The sequence below is a fragment of the Nomascus leucogenys genome, chromosome 4 (genome assembly GCF_006542625.1).
Source record: "Nomascus leucogenys isolate Asia chromosome 4, Asia_NLE_v1, whole genome shotgun sequence".
NCBI classification, from domain to species: Eukaryota; Metazoa; Chordata; class Mammalia; order Primates; family Hylobatidae; genus Nomascus; species Nomascus leucogenys.
This window is the reverse complement of record NC_044384.1, coordinates 105,393,274-105,403,430: the sequence shown is the minus strand read 5'-3', so window position 1 is coordinate 105,403,430 and position 10,157 is coordinate 105,393,274. Positions and strand designations below refer to the sequence as shown.

At 47.5% G+C, this 10,157-nt stretch overlaps 1 protein-coding gene across 1 annotated transcript; it reads right to left on the bottom strand.

Moving 5' to 3' along the window:
* Nucleotides 1-459: 459 nt before the first annotated feature.
* Nucleotides 460-7,123, bottom strand: CCR1 (C-C motif chemokine receptor 1). Its single transcript, XM_030811962.1, has 2 exons — nt 7,009-7,123; nt 460-3,065 (listed from the first exon to the last, which is right to left on the bottom strand). Exon 2 carries the CDS (start codon nt 3,052-3,054, stop codon nt 1,987-1,989), a length of 1,068 nt encoding a protein of 355 aa, XP_030667822.1. The 5' UTR covers nt 3,055-3,065; nt 7,009-7,123; the 3' UTR covers nt 460-1,986.
* Nucleotides 7,124-10,157: the final 3,034 nt, after the last annotated feature.

Here is a 10,157-nt window from a genome sequence, read left to right as displayed (position 1 = left end):
TCTGTACAAAGACCACGTGTGAACACAATTCCCACTGAAGGGGGCGGGTTGTTTGGTAAGAGTGCAGCTCTAGTGTCCACAAAAGAGGAAAAGTCAGCCCAATGGTGTCACTGTGTTGTAAGGTGGGACACCCGTCAGCTTAGGGTGTCTTCTGACTGATGATTCCTTCTTCCCTTTTACTGCCTTGGCACCCTGAGCTCTGTAGTCCCCCCAACCCCCTGCCATGCTGCCTGGGCCCTGTTGGCATCCCTGTGTCTGTCTGGCTCACTGAGCTGAGCACCCTGCAAGAACAGACATTCCTCATGCACCAGTGTCTCTCATGGCTCAAGAGCTTGCTTTGAATGGAGCCCACAGTCATCACTGCTGGGTTGAACTGATTTGTGCAAGCAATAGTGGGGAAATGGGTGGAGTAAATTAGGGTGCATCCCTGCCATAGACTTCAGTGCAGGCACCAAAAACAATGCTTTGAAATGATTTATTGACCTGGGACAGAGATCACAACTTGCTGCTAATTAAAACCAACAACAGAACAGTGAGTACAATGGAAGTCCATCTTTGTTATTATCATAAATATGCACCCAACAAAAAACAAACTAAAAGAAAATACACTCGAAAGTGCACAGTGGGCACATTTTGTCTTTGGGTAGTGGAAGTGTAGGTAATGTCAGTGTCTGGGGTTTTTCTTTGAATTTTTAAGCTGTTTTAGAAATAAGTTTTGTTATTAGGAAAATGATTTTTAAAGAAATATATATCTGAGGGAAAAGAGAACAAAGGCATGATAAATAGGGGGTCCTGGTTAGAGATGACTCATCCAGAACATTTTGGATAAATAAGCTACTTTGAGTTAAGGGCCTTCTCGGCCTCCTACATCAACACAGAATCTCACCCCACCCTCCTAGTAGACACTTTCCTCCCAACGCCCTATCAGCTACAAATACTGTCAGCTTACACAGCAGGCCATTTTTTTTTTTTTTTTTTTTTTTGCTGACAAGTCCAAGGTGGCAGTCGGAACTCTGACCCATAAAACCAGAAGGCTTAGATGAAGAACAGAAAGAAGGGAAACCAACCCTGCTTCCTTTTGCCTGTTATTAATTGCTGCAATAAAGCCTTTAGAATCTACCAACATTATCACCCAACTTGAAGAGAAGGGAGATTCTGGAAAATAGTCAGAAAGGAAGGGTAAATGGAAATGATGAGTCTCTCTCCTTTATGGCTATTCTAAGAAGCACATCATGTTATTCACATGGTACGTGCTTAGCCCACTCCCTGAATTGTTTGATTTTAGTGGATACAAAAATTCTTCCTAAGGGCTTTCTTAGTTCCACTGCCAACAGTAGTTCCCCATTTCTATTTCTCATTAGGTCTCAATTCTTCCATCATGAGTTCTATGTTCCCCAGGATTCCAAGAGCCCAAATCCTGCGGTGGGAGTGGAGGGGAGGCAGATGCTGGCTACTGATTGGCTCTGGGACTCAGAGTGGAGTCACTGTGGAAATCACTATTTCCAAGTTCTTTGGCAGTGGGAGGGTTGGGGGGGTGATGGAAGAACAGAAATTCCTCATGCATCAGTGTCTCCCATGGCTCAGGAGCTCACTTTGAATGGAGGCCCACAGTCACCACTACTGGGTTTAATTGGTTTGTGCAAGCAATAGTGGGAAATGGGTGACTTTGTTGACAAACGCTAATGGTCACAAATCTGAAATCTTGCTTGAGTCCAAGCCCTTCTCTGGTACGCTTAGTCCCAGTCTCTGGAATATTTGGTTTTGCTCATTCATCTCCCTTCTACCAGGGAAGAAGTTCATGGAAAAGACTTAAGCCCCAGAAGCCCTAGAAGCCCCAGGCCACCATTACATTCCCTCTCTATCCCAAGTGGCTGTGACTCCATGCTGTGCCAAGAGTCAGAACCTGCCTGGGAGAGCCAGGCTGCTGGCTCAGTGTGCCTGGCAGGTCACACCTGCTGGTTCTAGGTTGGCGTCCTGTGGTCTGAGTCAGAACCCAGCAGAGAGTTCATGCTCCCCTGTGGAGGGAGACATGGAGCTGACCCTCTCCAGCCTGTCCACGGAGAGGAAGGGGAGCCATTTAACCAGGTGCACAGCCACACGCCTGTGGAACAACTGCCGCAGGTACTTCCGGAACCTCTCACCAACGAAGGCGTAGATCACGGGGTTGACACAGCAGTGCGTGTAGGCGATCACCTCCGTCACTTGCACAGCCAGGTCCAAATGTCTGCTCTGCTCACACTGATGGGTGAAGAGGAAGTCTTGGAAAACAGAAATAAGTATAGTCAAATTGTAGGGGGTCCAAAAGAGAAAGAAGATGATCATGATGACAAAAATCAAACGGACAGCTTTGGATTTATTCTCATTTGGTCGTCTTAGCAGAATCTTTATGATCCCTGTGTAGCAGATGATCATGACCAACAAAGGCAATACCAGCCCAAAAAGGTTCAGTTTCAGAGCCTGAAACAGCTTCCACTCTCGTAGGCTTTCGTGAGGGAAGTGAAGGCTGCAGGTGTGGTGAGTGAATTCCCACTGGGTCTTGGAAAAGTATAAGCCTGGCGTGGAAGCCAAGATGGCCAGGGCCCAAATGATGATGCTGGTGATGACACCAAAAGTGACGGTCCGTGCCCGCAAGGCAAACACGGCATGAACGATGGCCAGGTACCTGTCAATCGTCAGCAGGATGATGAAAAAGATCTCACTGTACAAGCCTGTGTAATAAAACCCAGAGAGGACCTTACACATGGCATCACCAAAAACCCAGTCATCCTTCAACTTGTAGTCGATCCAGAAGGGCAGCGTGAACAGGAAGAGCAGGTCAGAAATGGCCAGGTTCAGGAGGTAGATGCTGGTCATGTTTTTGAGCCTCTTGTATTGCACAAGGACCAGGACCACCAGGATGTTTCCAACCAGGCCAATGACAAATACCAAGGAGTACAGAGGGGGAAGCAGTTGGGCCCCAAAGGCCCTCTCGTTCGCCTTCTGGCACGGAGTTGCATCCCCATAGTCAAACTCTGTGGTCGTGTCATAGTCCTCTGTGGTGTTTAGAGTTTCCATCCCGGCTTCTCCTACAGGTTAAAAAAAAAAGATTTGTCTTTACTCTGCTACTAAAGGCAGTGGGCGCTGGACAGTAAAGACAAGGGATAGGTAACATTTCTTCAGCCACTCGATAAATGTTTATTGAGTGCCTTCTGTGTACCATGCCCTGGGGTCAAAATGGAGTGTTAGAGAGACCCAGGTCCTCTCTGCCTTCTAGGAATCTATAATCTACCAGGGAGTGGAAGCAATAAGTAAATGAGTACACAAATCATTAATTCAATCATTTTGGCATAGAGTTTTGTAAGGGATAAGTTCAATGGGTGGAAAGCCAGAGGGAGACCTTACCACACTATTCATAACCAATACTTCCTAAGCACCCCCATGGGCTAGGCATTGGACTTAGGGTTAAAGAGCCCTGGAGGGGTCCCATTGTTGTTCTCATTTAAGAGGTGATGAAACAGAGGTTCAGAGTCGTTAGGAAACATGTTCAAGGACACACCTCTTGTGAGAACAGAGCTGGAGCTCCAACCCAGGTGTGCATCACTCTCATGCCCGGCCCTAACACCACTATGCTTTCCTGCCGTTGTCACCGAGTGGTGGCTTTGCACTGTGGAGCCCACAGGAGGACTCTGAGAAGGAAAATGGTCCTGGCTCAGAGAAAGATACAAACAGATCTTCATGGCTTTTGGACTAAGAAGATTCTCAGCCGAGAGTGACCTAGTACCCTTGGGGCACTTGGAAATGTGTGGGCATTTGTTGTTGTTGTCACCAAAACTGGGGGATTCTGCTGTCACTTGGTAGGCAGGGCCAAGGATGTCCTACAGTGCAGAGATCATTCTACCCCAAACACCAATGGTGTTGCCATAGTGAATCCTAGTAGGTCAACCCCATTATTTTGGAGATGAGGACACTGAGGGCACCAGAGTGGGCTGAGCCTGACCCACATTGCCCAGCCCTTAGGTGGCACAGATAGGTCTAAGGTCACTCTGCAGACCTCCTGAAAGGAGAGGAAAGTGCAGGCAGAGAAGGGGGAGGCAACCTGGTCAGAAAAAGAGAAAACTGGGCATCAGGGGAGGAAGAGTTCAGAATGGTCTGGAGCTATGAGCTGATGTTACATGACTAGCTGAATTCTGCTGAGATAAGCTCTTAGATATTTTTACCCACGGATGCCTTAAAGCAAACCAAAATGAAACAAAAAAGAATCACTCTGTAGGTTGCCTTTGTAGGACTTCTCCCAGTCCCTGCTTTTATGGCACTTGAATCTTTTCCAGTTGCTTATTAAAGATGCCTCCCCAAATGGAGTATGGGCTTTGGTGTAACCTACGAGCTTTGTGACTTTGGATAAATTATTTTACCTCTCTGAGCTTCACTCCTCATCTGTAATGTGAGAAAGCAACTCTTATCTTGCAGGGCTACTGTGAGGTAATGTATGAGAAAAGTGCCACCATCACCCTCCCACCACCACCACCTGGCAACGGCCAGGCCCCTTATTGAGGGCCTGGCAAGGGCCACACCAGGGCACTTTTCTTGGGGACCTTCCCTGAGAGACCTCCTTCCCTGCAGGAGCCCTTCCCTGAGGCCTGTCACCACCAGCACATCCCAGGCACCAATATCCAGGATGTCCCTGGCTGGCTGCTATACCCTGTCCCCCATCCCCCCTGCCAAGTTTCTTTGTAGTTAATCTAGAAAGTGATTTTTCTTGATAACAGTGGACAATGATGGTCCCTTCCATGTGAATGACATTTGAAATTGTCGATCTATTGCCACCAATCTAAATTGATTTGACCCAAATACCAATCAGTAAAGTAGGTGGCACCTACTTTGTAATTTCTATCTTAAACCTGGGTCTCTGGTGTTCTTCCTTCTACTCTCCTTAAGGAATGTTTCCTGCTTACACAATTCACATTTTTTCAATAGCCATTGTAAAGGAAATTAAGGCACATGGAGGGTATAGGGCACCCTGGCTGGAAGGGGAGATACTCTTTTAGGGTGAGAAGTGAGGAGCTTTAATTTTTTATCAAACCCGTCCCCTGGCCCACTCCTCTATCTCCAGAGAGATCCAATCAGCCCTCTTTCTGGAGAGAGTCAGGCTAATGGTCACTAACAAAGCTGTGTTGGCAGTTTCTAATTTCTGCGGCCACAGCCATTGCTGATGAAGGCAGACAGTTCAGTTTGGTAGTCAGCACTTTTCAGTGGGCCGGCAGGTTAACAGTGGAAGTAAACAAACAGCTTGGAAAGCATGAAGGCAGCTAGTGCAAGGCTGATCCCACGAGTCCAGTTTCTGGGAAGGTTTGGCAAAGGCGAAGGCAAGTTGGGTCAGCATTGTCAGGTGGCATTTTAAACCGAGTTACCTCCACACACCCCCTACCTCCAACCCATTTGTTATTTCCCCAACTTGTTAAGCCCCAGGCAACCACTCCAAGGCATGCTGTTCCTAAAGGGAGGTGATCTGGGGTGGGGCCCGAGAAGAGAAACCAAAAGACCATGTTGCCATCTAATCTGCCAGCCCTGCTGTAGTCTACTGCAGAAGTCTGCCTCAAGGCCACTCCACAGTGGTCAGCTATAGCCCTGGATCCTGGACCTTCCACTGCCAGTGTCCTCCAGCCTGGGAGTTGGTGAAGTCTCTGAGCAGAGATAGAGCAGTCTGTGATGGTGAAAGACACCCAGGCCTGTGGTGCGCTGGCTGGCTTATACTGGTTTATAAATGCCAATTGCGTGCATCTCTTCCCCATTCAGCATGTTGGTAGCTTGAAACTGACCACAGTGGGGGCATTTATACAATGAAAATCAACAAATGTTATAAAGCAGGGATCTTTTCTTCAGAAGAGTCAGTTGTTGAACATTTACCAGCACATCACTGCCCAGGCCCCACATTCTGAACAGTCCAGCGCTGTCCCACTGCTTGGTGAGGGAACTAAAGGATCAGTGAGTGGTACATAGCCTGGTGGCAGGTTGTGCAAACTTTTGGGAGTTTCCATCTCTTCTTTGAAATCTGGGACCCACAAAGACCACCTATGAAGTAGATACCTATAAGGAACCACCATGCCCCTCCATCTTCAAAACAAAATCCTGACCTGCGTCTTTGTTAGTAGAGCAGAACAGATACCCCCCAAGATCACCTGGCCAGCTCCTTGCCTTTGGGTGAGTGAAAGCGTACCTCTTCCAAAGACAGCAGTGCCGATTTTGAGGATCCTTGGTTCTAGTCTTCTTAAGAGATAGGTTCAGTATCAAATCATCCTTGCATCTGCCAAGATTTTTCTAACTAATATTTCCCTCTTGCTATAATTTCTTCAAACACCATGTTTGGTTTTCCTTTACATGGGGGAATTTGGCAAGTAATTTTTTTTTTTTTTTTAGACAGACTCTTGCTCTGTCACCAGGCTGGAGTGTAGTGGTGCAATCTCAGCTCACTGCAACCTCCACCTCCTGGATTCAAGTGATTCTCCTGCCTCAGCCTCTTGAGTAGCTGGGACTACAGGCATGCGCCACCACGCCCGGCTAATTTTTATTTTTAGTAGAGACAGGGTTTCACCATGTGGCCAGGATTGTCTCCATCTCTTGACCTCATGATCCACCCGCCTCAGCCTCCCAAAATCCTGGGATTATAGCTGCGTGAGCCACTGCGCCCAGCCAAGTAATTTCTTATTGAATAAGTTTCCACAGAAAACAGCTTTTGTCCCTTAGTACTGACTGACTTTCTTAATCAGTAACCAACAGCCAATCCTTCAAGTAAGCTTCATTTTTAGCAAAAAATGCCTATATTTCATCTGAGCACCCAGCTTTATAAATCCACCATTCTCAGTATTGTTACAGTATTCATTGCCTTGGAGATGCATCCATGGGCTACTTAGACATTTGCCCGGCCCTCAAAGAATTCCCCCCACCTTTGAGGAGCCCCAGCTGCATGCGTGTCTTTGAACAAGACTGCCCTCCACAGTAGCAGATAAGACAGAAAAGACAAGTGACACTTACTCTGGTTCCAGGGGACTTTGTCCGTGAAGTCTTTGTTTCTGGGGCTTTCTGAGTCTTTATGAATTCAAGGTTCAAGGTCCTGACCGAGTAGGAAGTACTCAGCTTCCTGTGTGATGATGGAGAATTGGCTCCAGTTTCACAGTCTTTCAAAATGACAAGAAGGGGACAAAGTTCTTCTTTTTGTATGGTTGGGTGCTCATGAATGGCCACAACGCCCACCAGTGGCCACTTCGTGGAGTCCAAGTTAACTGCGAGGATTTTCTCTGCTCACTCTGAGGCTCTTGAGTCTTGGCCCTGGGAGCTCAGCCGTAAGGGAATTGGGGGTAGGTGAAGCTGAGTTGGGTGAGGTGGGTGGCAGTGAGATATTCCCAGAATGTTTGGAGCAATTGAAGTGTGGGATGTGTATATGTGGGATGGGGGCAGGGCATAGAGCTCTTGTGGTCAGTGGCAGACTTCTTTTTTATCTTCTTCCTTAAAGATTGTGAATGGAAGGATTTAAACTGGAACCCTGAGTCCTGTTCCTCAAAACTAACTGACATGGGTGTGCACAGAGGCAGCAGCTTCTATTTGGCACCCCATGCCCCTCAGCTTCTGGGAGCTCACTGTCCCTCTGCTGTCTGTTCCCCAAGTCCCTCCCCACCAAACCTCAGAGGGTGGCTTTGCCCCAGGAACCTCCAGCATGGAGGGAATATAGGTCTGTTGGTTATGTTTTGACCTTTTTTTGATGCCCCATTCCTGCTTTATGCGATGGTCAAACATGGGCCAATTTCAAATCCCAGCTCTCCACCTGTGACATGGGCAGATCACTCACCTTTCTAAGTCTCAGTTCCTACTCTGCTAAATGAGAGTACTGAATGCTTACCTCAGAGGAGAAGCATGAGGTCACCTTGTACATGAAAAATGTCAGAGTGCCTGGCACAGTGAAAAATGTCTGACAAATGATGAGTACTGTGACTCTCCTCACAACTGCCAACACCTACTCTGCCTCTGCCCTTGTGTCTTCTATAAAGTGGGGACACCCCTAACCTTCCTCACGGCATTGCTACAAAGCACTGTTTCAGAAATCATCAGTGTGAATGTGCTTCGAAAAGATCACTTGTCCCTTCATGGTTCAGTTTCCTTATCTGTAAAATGAAGAATTCTGACAAGATGGCCTAAGCTTGACATCTGGTCATCACTCAGCTTCACCCCGAAGAAATAGATGGGGGTCTGCATGTGCCTGGCTATTTGCAGTACTTTGCTGGTGGATCAGTTTCCAAAGAGAACAGAGGCTTGTGAGGCCTGCCTTTTCCTTGATCCTGTCTAAGGTAAAGGACATGGTCAGTACCTCATCCTTGACCAGGCTTCCAGCTCTGCTCTAGGTTTCATTCCACAGAGGGGATGTACCAGGCAAATCTGCTTGTTCATTGAACAAATATTTATTCAGTACTCACAATGTGCCGGACATTGTGTTAGGTGCTTGGGATATAGTGGTGAAGAAAGAGGCTGGATCCATTCTTTGAGAGCTTATAGCTTAGGAAGGATCACCAACAATTAACCAAGTTACCACAATGAGAAACAGCTTTTGTAGTGGCCTGGGAAATACCCTGGGCTAAGGAAGGGTGCATCGAGGGTGGGAAGGGGTGAGGAAGTCCTTTAGAGCAGTGGTTCTCAAAGTGAGGTCCCTGAACCAGCAGCATTCGCATTCTCTGGGACGTTGCTAGCCATGCAAATTCTGGGGTTCCATGCCAGATATACTGACTCAGAAATCCTGGGGATGAGGCCAAACAATCCAGGTTTTGAGAAAGACTGCCGTATGATTCTGATGTATGCTTAAATTTGGGGGGCATTGATCTAGACTTTCTCAGTGCTTTTGGCTCAGAGTCCCATGTGATCTTTCTTCACAAAAGTTAGGCTGGACCAGCTGTGAGCTAGGAAGCCTTCTTTCTCTCTTTAGCTCAAGGCCTAAACAAGAGGCTGCTCAGTTGCCTGCTCTGTCTCCCCTCTCACACCCACACCCAGGTCTCCTATGGCCTTGCAAACCCCTTAGTGCACACACCCCTCTCACCACAGCAGATGTGTACCATGGTGGGAGCACAGAGAGACAAGAGAGAAACCAGGAAAGAGGGATGACCTTGCTCCATCCATTTCTCTTAAAAGCCCTTTGACTCCTCTCCTTAAAAACTGTAGTGTTCTCTCAAGGTTGTCATACTGTCCTTGATCCACATCAATGTTCCTGTTCCTTGGAGAGAAGGGGGAGATGTGGGCAGCTTTCTTTGCCCCAGAGAGGTTGCAGTGGTAGCCCAGCACTGAGCCAAACCCTGTCCTGGGACAGCCTTCCACCCCAGCCTTGGCACCAATGCTCAGGGAAGAGAGGCAGGGGACCCTGCCAGCGGTGGATGTGGATGACTCTCTCTTTAACACCTGCAGAGCCCCTGGACCCTGGCCATCATCAGGTTCAACCTCATATTCAACTGCTGGGCCTTGTCTTTTTGGCCACACACTCTCTCCAAATCAGCAATGGTGGGGAACTGAGGAGCCAGAGGCCATTGTGGAAGAACTCCAAGAAAACAATCTCCAGGTTATCACATCTAAAGGCTGAGCAAGATTTGAGGCTGGGAAGAGGTGGATCCCAGAACTGGAAGAAGGTAGGTGAAACCAGTGTTGCCTCCGCTGTGTTAGAGTCACATGGAAGCTTGAAGGACAATTGACTCCTAGGCCCACCCTCAGATATTCTGATGTACTTGGTCTAGGGTGCAGCCTGGGCATTGGAATTTTAATATGTAAAAAAATCTGAGAACTAGAATCCCTGGCCTAAAGCAATGGTTCTCAAATTTGAACATCCATCAGAATCTACAGAGGGCTTGCGAAAACAGATTTCTGGACTTATCTCCAGAGATTAAGGAGATTAAAGTCAGTAGGTTTGGAATGGGGCCTGAGAATTTACCTTTTTTTTTTTTTTTGGACAAGGTCTTGCTCTGTCGCCCAGGCTGGAGTACAGTAGCATGATCATGGCCCACTGCAGCCTCAGCCTTCTGGGATTAAGTGATCCGCCCACTTCAGTCTCCTAAGTAGCTGGGACCACAGGTGCATGCCACCACACCTGGCTAATTAAAAAAAAAAAAAAAAACATATGTATATATATATGTGTTTTTTGTTTTTTTTTTTTG

Coding starts and splice junctions, on each gene's coding strand:
- CCR1 (XM_030811962.1), bottom strand. CDS start 3,054: ATGGAAACTCTAAACACCACAGAGGACTATGACACGACCACAGAGTTT.